We start from the raw sequence: 16,143 nt of genomic DNA, 5'->3' as shown, positions 1-16,143 counted from the left end.
CATGTTTGTAGTTAACTTTTATATTGATGTGGTGGTTTTATTTCTGACGTCGTGATTTACATGGTTGTTCTCTGGTGTTATGATCAGAGCCAAAGTGATTATGGTTTGAGACCAAAGCAAATACACTGATGTGGTTATTTCAGAGACAAGTCTGATCAATCCAATCAGCTTAATCCGTAAATATAAAGATTTTTAATTAGGGTTATTCATTAGAAAAATATGTTGTGTTTGACTTGCTAGTGAGATGCTTGATAAAAACCTTAATGGAGACTTTTTTCATTCATTTGACAAAATTACATTTTGAAACAAACTTTGTGAGTAAATTGTTGGACATTTAGCTAAATGAAAGTTTCTTATTTTAACAAAGGATTCGATAAGAGCGATGACTATATCCGCTAACTATAAAGCTACCATGGGCAGCCAGTTAGCTTCGCTTAGCACAACGACAGGAGCCGAGCGTATACTCGATATACGATTTCAGGCCAATTGAGTCCACATTTTGAAATCATATGACAGCCAGATAGCATAGCTTCAGTCGTGCAATGGCCGACCACGGCCCGATCACCTCTGCTCCCGACCAGTTGGATGATTTTCTCGCATGTTTGAAATGAAGGTCTGCAAAATCTCGCACAAAGAGCAGAGCCACGAGCCAATTCCCAAACTTCTGGACTTTTGTCCTCTGATTTAGCCTGCACAAACTGTCAGAAAATGTCTGATATATACGTGGCAACAGTAGACATGTCTGTTTAATTGGTCTCTTCTTCTGTCATCAAAGAAACGTTAGTTGGAGATCCGCAGATATTTCCTGCCGATAGGTAATATTTGTTATGATTTAGATGCTAGAAGGTTTTTGCAGTGTGTATATTTGAGCCGCATGCATATGTGACAACGTAAAATCACATCTGTTGACAATTGTTAATCCTCTGTCCTGATTTAATCCATAGGCTATAGTATGAGCTCTCAGGTCACGCCCGACAATCAAGTGGTGCAGAGTGAGAACATAAATCTGGAGCTTTGTTTGTGCATTTTAAACGATTTAGTCGCACAGTGAACTTACATTCTGCCAGAAATGTTAAACCACCGTACAATATACCCCGGTGCCATGTCAATTTGTGGACTTTAGAGGTCCGAGGACCCAGATCCCAACAAGCCCATCCCCCCGTTTCCATTTTTTATGCCAAGCTAAGCTAACAAGCTGCTTGTGTTAGCATGCAAATAACCATAGGACATTAGAGTGGTACCATTTACTTAAAGTTTATTTATATATTCCAAATATGTCAAAACTTGAAACTCTTGAAGGCAGTTTTAATCAATATATTTTTAATAATACATCAAAAGATATACATATATATTATATTAATCTTAGGCCTCTTACATCCTGCATGTTGTGTTTGGAAATAAGATTAAATAAAATGTTTGTCTGAATTTGTCAGGTGAATGAGGCTTATATGAAGTGTAATGAGATAGATTTGGTGTGATTTGAGTGTTTACAGTGTGTATTCTGCATACATTCAGCCATGAATCACAGCCCATAACATGCTGTTTTCAGGCTTTACACTGACGGCCTGGTGCCCCCTCTCTCCTGCTGCTCAAAGATCCAGTTTAATTCGGTTCCAGTGCTGTCAGACTCCGTGGAGCTGGCTGCACTATCAGATGTCCCCGGAATGAAATGGGCTGTTTTATCACTTCACCCAGGAGCAGCTGTCTCCCAGACATCCACATACCTGCAGAGGGAGATACATGACCCTCCCTGTGGCCCACTGTGAGGCAGCGTGCATCAGTGCATGGTCGAGGGATGCCATCCATCAGGAGACCTCCCCCGCCTCGCCTCTCCGCAGAGGCACTGGGGTGGAGACACCAGAAGTATCCTCTCAGGTACGCAGAGTTCAAGGAGGGGGTGGAAATCTGCCAGGAGTGCACTTTATTCTGTGTCTAATGACACCGCCAGGAGAAGACAGCAACAACCTGCACTGTCTTGTTGACATTATCACAAATATTAGAGCGGTCAGTGAAGCAGCGTGAAGTCTTTTTATCCTCAATACTTTTGCTGATCAAATTAAATTAACTTTCCATGGCTGATATGTGACATTTAAGATGTTGGATGACTAGAAGGTGCAAAAAAACAGGAAGGAGGGATGCAAAGTGTCTGACATTTAAGAATAACAAGACAAAACTGTATCCATGTAAAAAAAAAAACTGAGCAGACTCCATAAAACGATATGTAAAATACATGAAATTAACACGTCAAACATTCAGCTGCAGCAGAGACACCACCATACAGTGTCAGTTTCTATAATAGCGAGTGTATACTCCTAATTTTAGTGACACTTTTCCATACAAGGTCATATACATTCACATATAATTAATTATAAATTGATTTGTTTAATGGGCTATAATCTCAAACCTGCTCTTCAGCTTCTAATGTTCAATTTCCATAGTATCAAGAGATGTATAACAGGCCTTTTTATTCAGTAGTGGGGGAATAGAAAGATCAATGGAGATTATTGGATTTTCCTTTCTGCTGCTCGGTCAGAGTTGCTGTCGATCACCTGTCAGCCCTCTCAGCAATGTTTTTCAATTTCCTTTTTTTAATTTCCTCTGTTTCTCTGACACACAGTGCTGCTGTGCATGCAGGATCACCTTTCAGCCTGACCTCAGTTCCTGGCTCAATCGGAAATGCTCCAATCTCTTTGGTGCGATACATATTGCTAAGGAAAACAGAAACAACAAGGAAAATGAAGTAGCTGGTTATCAACCAGTGAGCGGTCTGCTGGAGGGGCTGAGAGGAAATATTTAGTCCTACTAGAGGCTACAGTATTACACGTGAACCTTGCTGTATGGTGTTCATTCGTTGGGTGAGACTCGTAAAGGGAAGTGATCCATCAAAAAGGCAATGAAAGCAATCAACTAATTAGACACGGACCTCGGACCATAAATCCTCACATGGCCATATCCAATTGGTTACAGGCGTTTTTAATGGCTTGTTTGAGTGATCACTTTGGTCACTTTGACATCAACCTAACACAGTTTAATAGCCTTTAAACACCAGACAAACCTTGTACACACAGCAATGATTTCAGTTAATAGAACCCCAAGTCTGGACGAGGTTTCGAGTTCCTGGTAAAGACGGAGACGCCGCAGTCATGGTTTATCACGATTATCAGTCAGTGTTGGTGTGGAGTTCATTTTGGGCTGGTCGTCAGCAAGCTGGGGGTCATCAGCCAATCAACGACCTCAGGGGTCATCTTGGGGGTGGGGGTGTGGACCACAGTGCTCTGGGGGGTGGGGGACACAACCTGGATGGACACGTCTGAGTTGCCGGGCTGAGGACTTTCTGGAAGATCTGCCATAACAGAGCCAACTGGAGACAAACAAGAACAACTTCCTGAACATGGACAGGTGCTCTGTTGTGTTTTAGACAGGCTGTAATAAATAATCATCACTCCTGAATGTCAAACCTGCCATTCTGCTCTACTAGTCTGCACTCCACTGAGGAAACAGCATTCAAAAAGCATGAAACATCTCTTCTTAAAAAATTGAAATATGTCAGATTTGTCAGACACTTCCTAAAAGTTTAACCAATGCATGTCTGAAAGCCTTTTTTTTTTTTTTTATACATTTGATGTTGGCCCACTTTCTGTTTCTAGTACAGATTTTCTTAAGTAATAAGCTACCCTCTGTTTTTGTCTTCAAAACAAAAGCCTCTTCTCACCTGCACTGCACTCATTAAGATTTCCTCAAATTATCCGGGTGGGCAGCATGTTTGAAAACACAGATTTTATTCAGACTTTTTGCTGCCAGTCTCTTAGTAAAAATAACACCAAGTATTCGGGTGAGTGAACACAACAGGCAGTAGTCAGAAAAAAATCATTCCTATCCAGTGTGTGGTATTGATGACCTATCATGTGAAACCGGTGGGATCTTTGAGCACGTTGGGACCCTGCTACAAACTCTTTTCTGCTTGCCAATATGTTATTATGTTGAAACTGGAGAAATGTCCAATAACATGTCGCATTAAGAAACAGGCAAAAAGTGTAATTTGTCCACTATCTTGTATACCTTAGACGCATTACGTTGGGACTTTTGCAGCTTTTTATGTCATGTCCTGTCTCCCGGGACTCAGCACACCCGCTTTTTCAGGAGTTTTGCGTTTGTGTGAATAAAGCTTAAAAGACTTATTTCGTTATTGTGCGAATGTGAAAACAGTACAAGTGCTAACAAAGCATACAAAACAAGGTGCAGGAGGACAGTAAAGAAAGACAATATCATTTAGTATAGACTTCAACATACAAAAATACATTACATAACAATTAGAAATAATAATGTCATGTGTAAGGGGTATTTTTGAAAGGGACATTTTTTGGAATTAGTTGTCTGGAGTGGATGATGTGTGAGGGTCTATAACATCGGATTTTACTCTAAGTGTACAATTTATGGTGATTGCCTAACTATTCGTACATTAGTCAAGACGTTATTGAATATAATTGATAGGGAAAATATTTAAAGGCCTGTGTTTTAAAACCTGTAAGACAAACCATGATTCAGCCCATCTCTCTCTCGCAGTGACAGCTGCATTTTTTCGGCCTTCTGTGATCTGCCAGTAAAAGGCGATAGCTGTGACATTATAGAAGTGAAGCAATGATGAATAGGCTGCTATATATGGCCACTTATACCATAACAGGAGATACAGACAGGCTCGAGATGATGCTAATAGTCGAGGTTCTGCTCTGTTAATATCCAAATGACTGCAGTGGTGATTTAAAGTGAGATTTAGAAAAGTGTTCATTTCACTTTTATTACTCAGTAACATCTGTAGCATCAGTTGAAGCGCTGATGCAGCTCCTAAGAGCTTTTTTATTATTTAAAAGTGAATTTCTCTGTTTGAAAATACTCTGCAGATGGTCTATATTATAAATGATTCTGACAAGAAAAATGCACAATTTAACCATGCGCCAGATGCTGCAAGAAAAAAAAATTGTGGCTGACACATTTTTAAAAAATTGTATAATCCTATGATATACTTTTGATAACATGCAATGTTCTACAATCACTTATGAGGTGTTTCTCTGGTTAGCTAGCTCACTACTCAGGCTGAAGGTAAACATCCGACATGTCCGTCTAGAGTCAAGGACAGTCCTGTGGTGATTCATGAGCTGCTGAAAGCTGCACCTGCCAAACAAGCTGTGACCTTTTGATCCTGAGGTATCATTGTTTGTCCGCTCTCTCAGTTGCTTTCCTCCCACAGCTTCTGTTTTTCCTCTGCGTCTCTGACTAATTCTGATTTCAGACTGTGAAATGTGAAATGGCAGGAGAGGAATCACATGCCGGTCTCCTCGGGTCAGATGAGATGGGTGCAGCTGTTGCGGTTTCGACTTAAGAGGGCGTGTTTACAGTAGAGAGGTGGCTTCCCTAAATAATCTCTCTCTCCCTCGATCTCTAACTCATCCGCTCTCTACCACAGACCCTAACATGGGTCATTTATTTGTCAGTGCTGGAGGGCAGTGCTTGCCTCATTACATCCAAAAACACAACAGCAGGATAAACCAGCCAACAAACAGCATCATCCCTCCCTCCTCCCTCCATCGCTCTCTGCTGTTTCTAACTCACACATTTCTGGTTCCCTACTATCCTCACAACCATTTCAGATTCTGTTGAAGACGTCAGGAAAGGGCTTTCAGTTGGGACGGACATGGCAGACTCTCTTGTACTCTCTCTCTCACTCACACACACGCGCTGATCCCCAGGCCCCCCTGCTATAATGTCAGGTCAGCAGCAGCGGTGCAGGAGCAGTAGCAGCAGTTAACAGCAGCAGCTCAGTGTTTTTGTGGAGGAATGTTCGTCAGCCCCACACTGCTGCAGTGAGCGCCTTTGTTGTGTGGAATGTGTCAGTGTGTGTTTATGATGGTGTCATTGTCTGTAGGTGACAAACAAAGAGGTGACACGACAGGCGGCTAAGCTACGTACACAGGCAGAAGTGCCCCAATGGTTTATTTATCTTATAAAGGACCAGGATCCTTTTTCTTTATAACCATGTGAACAAATAACTTTTTTGTAGTAATATTCAAGTGGGATAACAGCTGGGTCGAGTTCACTTTGGAATCTGATATTTGCCTTATTTCAGAAACAATGAAAGAGCCAAAAAGAAAAGCCCTCTAAGTCGGACTGAAACTTTGTGCTAAATGCTAACTCGCTAACATGTTCACTATAACAGTGACAGCATGCTTATGATGAGCAGATATCATGTTTACCATGTTATCATGTTTTTTTGTCCTCATGTTTACCATGTTATCATGCTACCACATTATCTTTTGTGTAGTAAATTAGCATGATAATTAGCTTATTAGCACATACCTGAAATTACAGAAATGGCTAATGGGACAGTTATCATCACGCTAGTTTTTGTTCAAGTCATCATTTTCGTGGTGGTTTCCTATTAATTGGTTATGTGATGCTATAAAAAGGTATAAAATGCCATGATTGACAGCTCTGTTGGCGAATGTGGGTCCTGCAGCGCTGTGTGCACCTGATTAGCAAAGAAGAGGAGACACAGCAGAACACCAACAAAAGAGTCAAATAACTTTCCATCTTGTCTTCTTCAACAAGATACAAGAGTCTCAGATTTTTAACGGTAAGTAGAAAGTGTGTTTTTGTGGGTTGACATCAAGACCTCTTCCAGACAGTCTACTGTGCAGACTCTGGCTCAAAATGCCAAATATAGTATTTTGGCTTCATCTTTGTACAACTGGAGGAGGTTGAGGCTTGTTGTCCATCTGTATACAGTCTACAATGTGACAACATAGCTTTCCTATGAGCTAAAATGCAAAAATTAGAAAATGACTCTTTGCCACCGTCTTTTCATGTATCACCTAAAAAACCAGCACTGTTTAATACTGCTGACCACTTTGTGCATGAGCGTGTGTGTTCAAGGACAAAGTTTTGTCACTCTCATTGAGCTCTAAAGCCAGTAAATCATCCTGGACATATGCCTGCATTCCCAGCTGCTCTGCTCTTTCTTTCATGTTGGCATACAGTACACACACACACACACACACAGATTCAATCAAAGGCCTGGACACACTTTATCATTTCATTCGTCTCTCTCCGTCATCATCACCCTCACTCTGTGTCTGCTCTCTGTCTTCACATGTATCCCTGTCCTCTGCAGTATCTCTCTCACACACATACACACCCTGAGCCCTGCAGACATTTACTTTCTCTCCTTCACTCGCAATCTCCTTTCTCTTTCTTCCCTACTCACTTCCCTGTCTCTTTCTTCTTTCTCAATCTCCGTGTCTGCTCTCATTCTTTCTGTGTCGCGGCTTTCATATCCTCATCTCTCCGCTTTCACTTCAAAGCTCTGTTCAGATCACTTCTCTATCCCTGCAGTTTGTGTGTCAAAGTGTGTGTCTGACTGTACTGTGCACCATTTGGTGTGTATATGTGAGTATCAGTGTCTATACTTCTGCATGGGTTGCACTGTAGCTTATTTCCGTGACTGTAAGATGTGGTCGGGCCACAGGAGAAAACTTAACCTCATGGATGTTGTGCTGCTGGTGAGCTGAGAACTTTCATTCAGTGAAACAATATGAATTTGTGTGTGTGTGCGTGTGCGTGTGCGTGTGTGTATGTGTGTGTTCTCACCTCTGCTCTCTTGTTTTGCCCAGAACTGCTCAACAGTTTTGGCAATGTCACGGTTCTCCCTCAGTTCTTTCTGCCACAGGCGCAGCTCCTGCACATCTGGGCGAACTCGTATCTACAACACACACACACAGGTACATAGCTTTGCATAAGGTTACATCATCAAAAAAAGTGAGCTGCCAGTGCTGTCTTACGTTACTATATCTTTCTGTATGTTGGACTTTTTTTTTCTCATTTACTGCGTATGAGACAGTACTATATTTAAAAATGTATAAATTATTTTGTGTTGGCCAATTTAAAGTCCCATTTAAATCCTGCTGTAATATGAGAATTGTGGAATGGTGGAAGCTGTGTCTGAAAAGGGCCCTTCTGCATTGAAAAACCAGTGCTATTGATGGTAATGAAGCGTGTTAAGATGTATAACCCTGTGTGTCCACGTAGATGGGTAAATGGGTCAAACTCTGCTGCAGATTCATGTCCAGCTGACTCTTGTTCCTCTCTCTGCCCCGTCTGGTCTGGAGCTGGTCACGCTTTTGTTGTCAGAGGAAACCCCTGTAGTTGTTGTGTTGTGGTTTTGTGTAGGCTGCTGGCTTTAGTGAGAGATTACTAAATGCTATCATTGATTTGGATGAATAGAAAATATCCCTGAAGGGCTCAATCATTTTTCTCTCTTTGTCCCCTTCTACTACTTCTACTCCCCCATAACTCTGCATCTTTCTCCTCCCAGTATCCTCTGACCCTGTCCTCTCTTTCTTCTCTCTAACAACACCTTACTCTCTCCTCCTCTTTTATCCATCACTCTTCTCTTCTCTCCAGGCCCCTTTACGCCTCCCTCTCAATTGGAACCAAACATTCTCCAGAGTGCATGTTTTAATGGCCACAATAGTGTTGCTATGTTAGCAATGGTTATGAAAGTGGAGCTGTTATATAAGCCTGGCAATGGGTGGAGGAATGGGTTAGCCTAGCAGGCTTCAATAGTTAATTTAGCGGGTGTCACGGCGCTGAAACAGCCCCTCTGCTGATGGGAGCAAAGCATAGAAATGGAAATAAGGGGTGAGGGTCAGCAGGGGTGAGGGGGGGTTGGAGTCTGTTGTGTTTGCTCACCATCTTGTGTGCATCTTTCTGTGTGGCCATTTCTACTCTGTGTCACTTTCAATAGCTGTTCTGCAGAAACCTCATACCTCCAAGTTCTTCTTCTGTTGTTAAATGATGGGAATGCTTGAAAGCCATTGGACCCCTGAGGCAATGCTTCTTAATGTGACACACACAGGAGCAAAACAGGAGTCTAGCTTCTTGAAAGGCTGTTTTTTAAATATACATGCTTTGAGCACGATGCTGCATGGCAGCAGGAGACAAAGAGCTGAGTTGAATGTGAATGCATGAGAGTTTTGAAGGCCGTCTGTGTGCATCTACACAGCTGATTAGCAGGGGCCCAGTATTATAATGTGATTGTGCGCACTGTGCATCAAAGACCGGGTGTGCTGTTTGAGAATATTAATACATTTGAATCACACTTACAAAACAACAAATGCAAGTTCCCATCTCATCTAACGAGTTTGAATCATTACTGAGTCTTTGATAATACGCTATCTTGTTGCTGTAATTGTCCTTCTCACTGAGCCTGTTTATGTGTGCTTGTGAGTCATTTCTCATGTGTGCGCATGAAGGTACGGATTAAAGTGATTAGAAAAAATTATAGGACATTGCAAGGCTGCATGAATTCACACGCATCATTTAGCATGCAAAAGTGCAACAACACATGTGTGTACAACACACAATGCATATTCATGACAAATAAATATCATGGTATTTGCCTCTATAGATCATTTTCATTTAAACACCATGTTGAAAATCTCATCATCAAACTGCAAAAAATTACGAAAGTTTAGTTTTTCATTTCGCCGCATATGATCCTTTCTAGACTGTTTAAATTCTGCATCTTTGTATCTCAACGTTATTGCAAATGATGGAAGCCTCAGTAATTTATGAGGTTCAATAAAGATTTGAAATAAAGTGAAAGTCACAAAGACATACGAATCAAATTACAAAACAGGGGCTTCATCCTCTCCCATCTGTCAAAGCTGACACCACTTGCAGCACAAGTAGAACCCCCCCCCCCCACACACACACACACTTACTACGTTCCCACAAATATGTGCACACAGTTTCTCACACACACTTCAATCTCCCTGCATGGCCTTTCAAGCTGCCGGCCTTTTTTTGTGCAAAGCTGCCTGTGTGACCGAGCTCCTCTCCCAGTCTCACACGCTGCTGCAGCAGCACAATGGTTTCTGTTTGGAGGAAGCGGCTGCAGTCACATCAGCAGACGCAGTGACAGGCTGTATAAAGGCACAGATTCACACCCCATCCAAGAAGCCGATCCTTCATGTTTTTGTTGACTGATGCTTCCATCAACACTTCACTGGCAGATCAACTTGAGGTCTGATCAATGCATTGGAGACCCGGGCATAGTATGTATGTAGTGTCACTAAGACTATACTACAATTAGATCTAAAATACTCCATATGATGAAAGTATCCCATCCAATCCTGGTCCAGTGTCCTCCTACAGCCCATCTGTATGAAGGGAAAGTGAGGACGAAACAGAGCCGTCAGCCACTGTGTGTGTCCTGAGTGCCTTTGACATATTTTCTGCATGAGTGTCACAGCGTGGCCCATCACTGTCTCAACTGTGGACCTCAGTTCAAACCATTCATGTAGCACTGCTCCCGGATCATTCAGCTGGAATCTCAGACCTAGTTCTGCAGTGGACTATGCGGCTCTCCGGGTGAGAGCGTGCAAGATTCTCTTAAACAGCTCTATTAGTTTCTGTCAAGAAGAGTACACACAGTAGGCTGCTCACAGTGCGCCCCTTTTAGACACAACTGAGCCTGCCAGCCCAAGAAGACTTTCACGTTTCAACTGGATAAAAAAATAATTTAAAATGATTCACCAAATAATAGTAATACTACTTTTTTTTTTTTGCATTACATTGTTATTCTGAGAATCAAAAAACAACAAGGTTCTTGCAAGTTTAACGAAGATACAAGACTTGCTAGGCAGATGAAATAGCAGTTGGTAAAAAGTGTATGAGCCACAATTTAACATTTTGCAGCCAAAGTATAGTTTTGAGGAAATAACATTAAGAACTTTTGTGAGAGGTGGATGGACAGATAGCTAATTTCAGGTCTGTTCTGCTAATGTGAAGCAGCTAGTTATCTTAGCTTTGCACAATAGTTGGTGCTGGAAGGAAACGTGTACCCTCAAGATCATAAATAAAGCAAATGCTACTTTTTGCTGCCTCAGCTCCACTGTTAGTTAGTGTGAGACAGCATTTCCAATATGGACACTGCCATCAATGAACTTCCAAACTCCATTTCAGAAACCAATGGGGGAATGATCTCCATTTTTTTTTTTTTACAGTATATGGGTGATCACGAGGGCTTATGGAAAAGTGGAAAACATTTGTCTTTCAGCTAAAACATGAGAGTTATATTTTACTCAACAAACTCAAACTTCAAATCAGCCCAATCTGATTCCTTTGACAACAAATGTGTGTTACATACAGGCCTTGTGAACTCATCTAACTATCTATAAGACAATCCCTACAGCTACACAGCTACTCCACACAGGACAGTGATCCGCTCAGGCCAGGAAAAGGCTAACTGCATTGTGTCTGCTTCATAAATCTCTTAGTAGAGACAGTGGAAAAGATCATGATACAATCCTGCTCCGCTGCTTGACCACAAATCCTCAGTATTGACTGCCTAATTGCACTGCCTATTTATTACACAGTAGCTACATTACTGCAACTCAGCTTAGACTTCAAAGAGTCTGAGAAGTCCTGGTGATCAGTGGAGTGTGTGTGTTTGATGTGTGTGTGCATGTACATATGTGTACATTACAGCAGCAGGGCATGGATGAATGGATTAGAGCTAGGCTGAGGCAAACGGTATAAAGAAGATTATGTAACATGTTTAGACCCATCAGCTCTTTATAGTTGTGAGTATAACAACAGACAATCGCATCGTCTAGGCCGATGTGTGTGTGTGTGTGTGTGTGTGTGTGTGGGTACATGCTGTACCGCTGCTGCTCTTCCTTCGTCCTCAATATGTTTGGATGAATCACATTAATAATGGAGGGATAAAGCTCCAATCTACAAAAATACCCTCCTTCTTTGCTTCCTGGCCCTTCGTCTGTCTGTCTTTCTTACCAACACACACACACACACACACACACACACAACCACACACACTCTGCAGTCAGCGCTGCGTCAGGCGAGTTATATAACAGCAGAGGGTGTAAGAGTGCGGGGGAAAGAGGGGGAGTGGTTGAGGGGAACAGGGCAAAAGAAGAGGTTTTAATCACAACTACATCATGATTATCAAAAGTCATTAAGTTTTTTATAAATGACAAGTTAGTATCAAAACAACAAACATAAAACTCATTTTCATCATCAAGTCAAACTAAATCCCATAATCCTATTACACTTGTATAAACCCTCAGAACTATTCTCAAGTATTTAAAAACTTACACTTGGACAGATTAGGTTGAAATATAGCTCGTCATTGTTCACTTAGATATTAAGTCTGTAATCCAAAGTCTTATAATGAGAATTTTGTCAGATTAGATTTACAATGTGAGACAACAAATATGAACGCTCCACGCCGGCACATACACAGAATCAAGTGAAGCTTTACGGTGCATCAGTGCAGCACAGCTCCGTTTGTGCTGATGTCCCCGTCCCTGCTCGTCTGCTCAATGAGCTGTTAACTGTTTTTGTCTCTGGAGTTGAGGTAACAGCAGCAGTGACACACAACGCCGCCTGTATGAGGACTTTGCGACTAACCAAAATATCTCCGCCCTGTGTATCCTGAATAAATGATGATCCTAAGAGGCCTTCCCTCAGCTTTGTACCCGGATTGTGCTGCGTTCACAGCCTCCATCTGGTTCACTTTTCTTGCATAAGGGCTGCATTTCCCTCCGTATCACAGCATTCCTAATCATCATCTGGCTTTTTTTTTTTTCATCCTTTTTGTCATCCATGCATACATTTAAAAATATTCCTAACATAGCCTGAGCTTAATCCTTCCAGATAGATCATCCCATCATATAACAATTGTTTCTTCCTGGCTGTGTCTCTCCTCCTGTGAACCCCTCTGGGTGCTGGGATGCAGTGCTATCAGTGGACCTTGCTGAACCTCTCTCCGCACAGTGGGGTCAGCCTGCTCAGTGCTGCCACCCCATGTGAACAGTGGAGAGTAAGATTGTATTTCTGTTACAGGAAAAAAAAGAGGTGTTGCCCCCTGCTGGTTCATAAATAGTCCTAGATGTGGCTTCACATAGGCACATATTCAAAAAATATTTTCATGCACGCAATACACAAATTCAACAAGAAGCAGAATAATGTTTCCACATCTTTATGAAGTTGCACATGACATTTATTTGCTCCCAATAGCTTGCTTAACAAAGCTGTATAAATAAGAGCTTCTGCTGAGAGAAGTAAAAACCTGAACCCCTGCTGTCATCCTCACCTCACACCAGACACGGCTTTATCTGCGTGTGAAGTCAAAACTCTGCTGTTTGCCTCTGGTAGTGTCTGTTTAGATCTATTTATATCAGTGCACAGAGCACTCCAACGCCCACACAGGAAGGAATTAAAGGCCGACATCACTGATGACATAATCATGCTGCTGAATGAAATTGCGTTCCTCGTGGAAGAGAGGCTTTTCAGCTGGATGGTATTATACAACAAGATCAAACTTTGGACCAATGCACATGAAGCAGGGTGTCTATAGTATCCTAAAAGAAACACTCGCACAACGCCAAGCAGCACAGATCTCTGTGGTTTGTGGGGAACTGCAGGGTTCGATCATTTTTCAATATCCAAATGTTTTCAGGCAGTAACTTAAATATTGTTGTTCTGGTCAAAGGAATAGATTTTTTTCTCATGGACCTTTCATTTAAATACATTTGGATTTTCTTCAATTTAAGAATTCCATGCCTATATTTTCCAGTCATCTTTCAGGTCCATTTTATGAACTCTCTTGTCTGCAGTCCAAGCACTAGTTTAATAAAATACTTTTTGATTTTGCTCCCTGTCATGATGAGTGTACCTTGTATCCCCTCCAGAAAGCCTGGATGAGCAGAGCAGCCTGATCCTCGCTCAGCTGCAGAAACAGAGGGATGGGAGGCCTGGGACTGAAGAAAGAAAAGGTTTGATGAGACAGAGCAGAAAAATGCTCTACCTTACTTGCATAAGAAAACACATCATGTACACTCACTGCATGCGGAGCCAGTTCTTGACAAATGGGATGTCGTGAAAGTTCACATGGATCTGTTTCTGCCTGCTGGGGTTGTGGCTGAGGAAAAGAGAAGATTTAGCTAAAAAAAAATTACACACAGCATTCAGATAATAAGATTTAAAATAACTAAGGTTAAGGTGTGTGTATGCATATGTGTGTGTGTGTGTGTGTGTGTGTGTGTGTGCAGGCTCTTACTTGTAAAGCCACTCAGTTAGAAAATCAAACGGGTTAAAAGCTGTTATTTTCCTCTGTAACACAAAAGAAAGTAATCAATATTGTACATCACACAAAACTATTAATAAATAACAATATATACATTTACAATATGATCATGTTTTCAACTTACAACTACAGTTGTGAAATGAATGTGGTGAAGTAAAAAAAAAGAAATTCAATCTAATTTAGAGTGGCTAGCTTAAAGTAGAAAACAGCAAAAAAGAAACACTCGAGTAATTTAAAAGAACCTAAAACCACAACATTTTTAGTCTTTTTAACATTTTAAAATCATTTTAATGTTATCAATTAACTCAGACCTCAAAACAGCCATGTTTCTGAGCTTCTGTCAGCAAAGCCTCGAGTCCAGGCAACAACACTGGAAACACTCCCCTCTCCAAAAACTGTATGACAGGACCTGACACAAAGGTACATTCATACATCACGTACAGACAAGAATGACAAAGCAGACAGATGCTCCCTGCAGAGCGTGAGCCATCATCTTACTTGTTTGTAGTTTAAGAGGTGATGTAGTTCCTGATGCTGATTGGGGCCTCTGGCTTGAAGGACGCGGTTTTTGTAACACGGCATAGCCAGCGAGAGCCGGGTGACCAAGAAGAGGGTCAAAGTCTCTGAGCGGATCATCATCCACAGACACCTGATGAAACCAAGGATTGTACTGTATAATAGTTTTGTCAGACAATGTCTACAAGATTAGAAACAGGATAAATTGAAGGATATGTTCACCTTGGCTGTGGTGAGTCCATAGAAGACTGGGGAGTGTGTACTAGCACTGTACTGGGAGATCTGGGTGCTCACTGAGCTGCTATCTGTCCACACAGCACTGGGAGGACGGGGCTGCTCAGCTTCATACTCTCCAGAAAACACAAACAAAATAAAAGCTATTATTGTACATAGTTTCCATTAACAGAAGCTTAAACAAATAGTGTTTATCACCTTACCTTCACAGACTTGTTGCCAAAGTGATTTTTTGGCACCGATTGTTTTAGCCATTATTTTGCTGATCGCGATAGTGGTTGCCGGGGACTCACTGGTTGCCAAGGAAGTAGTCATGAGAATGACTTCCGGTGTTAACAAAAAAACAACAACCCAAAAAACCTTCAAGACTTCAAGAGGCAATGGGAAATAAACATTGACTTTAACTGTAAGGAAATAACTTAATGGGAAAATAAAGCAACATTGATCAGAGTTGTTGTATAAACGAGTAACCATTATCGGGCATTAAAGGATTTTCTTTCTGAACGCGACCGCATCAACTATGACAACTATAACCACAAAGTAGGCCTATTTATTATTATTTTTTACTTTAGTGGACTTTAACGTGTTTCTATGGACATTCTTTTTTCATTTATAAATGATCAACCTTATGTTTTGATGACGTAACACCGTAAAATTAACGTTACAAACCGTAATTTCGGGTCATTAACATACCTGATTTTTGCACACATAAAAACAGCGTAGTTTGCTTTGACTGTGCTTCTCAGTTAGATATTATTGAAACACTGATTGAAATTCGCTGCAGCGCCTCTACTTATAATTCGTTATTTCCGGTATTCACCGCTAGAGGGCAGCAGATATCTTAATATGCTTAAATTTAATTTACCCCTTCAACTCAAAATCAGCTGAAAATCCCGCTAAATCCTTCTGTGATCTCGAATAAAAATATACAATACATGATTTTGCGTTAAAACATTTTTTTTACCATTAACTCTTGGTTACAACAAAAAGTTGATTGCCTCCTAAATTTATTTCTATCAATAATTTAAATCCAGTTCACTCAAAAAAGAAGTATAACTTAACTCTTAAGAGAAAGCATAAACTAAGCAGATGTCAGGTACTTACTTTTTTAGAGACACTTTCAATCGATCCAGATGTACCCGGGAACAATCCTGTTGGACTTAAATTCAGCTGTTACTGTTACCACTTTTAAAAATGTTGACGATCAACCAGAGAAAATACTGCATGGT

General features: G+C 41.2%; 1 protein-coding gene across 1 annotated transcript; it reads right to left on the bottom strand.

Annotated features, from left to right (window-relative positions):
* Positions 1 to 1,469: 1,469 nt before the first annotated feature.
* iqck (IQ motif containing K) lies at positions 1,470 to 15,244 on the bottom strand. The gene is made up of 9 exons (XM_061026872.1): positions 15,118 to 15,244; positions 14,903 to 15,030; positions 14,663 to 14,813; positions 14,476 to 14,573; positions 14,138 to 14,190; positions 13,922 to 13,999; positions 13,754 to 13,838; positions 7,642 to 7,753; positions 1,470 to 3,361 (listed from the first exon to the last, which is right to left on the bottom strand). Exons 1-9 carry the CDS (start codon positions 15,227 to 15,229, stop codon positions 3,183 to 3,185), a joined length of 996 nt encoding a protein of 331 aa, XP_060882855.1. The 5' UTR covers positions 15,230 to 15,244; the 3' UTR covers positions 1,470 to 3,182.
* Between the last annotated feature and the right edge of the window lie 899 nt (positions 15,245 to 16,143).

This window comes from Labrus mixtus, chromosome 20 (genome assembly GCF_963584025.1).
Source record: "Labrus mixtus chromosome 20, fLabMix1.1, whole genome shotgun sequence".
NCBI classification, from domain to species: Eukaryota; Metazoa; Chordata; class Actinopteri; order Labriformes; family Labridae; genus Labrus; species Labrus mixtus.
The sequence above is the reverse complement of the archived record's forward strand: the minus strand, read 5'-3'. Positions and strand labels throughout refer to the sequence as shown.

Excerpts from the sequence above, each read along its gene's own strand:
- iqck (XM_061026872.1), bottom strand. The coding sequence starts at position 15,229 with ATGACTACTTCCTTGGCAACCAGTGAGTCCCCGGCAACCACTATCGCG. Across the intron at positions 13,839-13,921 it reads AAGAACTGGCTCCGCATGCA|TCCCAGGCCTCCCATCCCTC; the intron begins GTGAGTGTACAT and ends TTCTTTCTTCAG. Across the intron at positions 7,754-13,753 it reads CTTTCTGGAGGGGATACAAG|ATACGAGTTCGCCCAGATGT; the intron begins GTACACTCATCA and ends TGTGTGTTGTAG.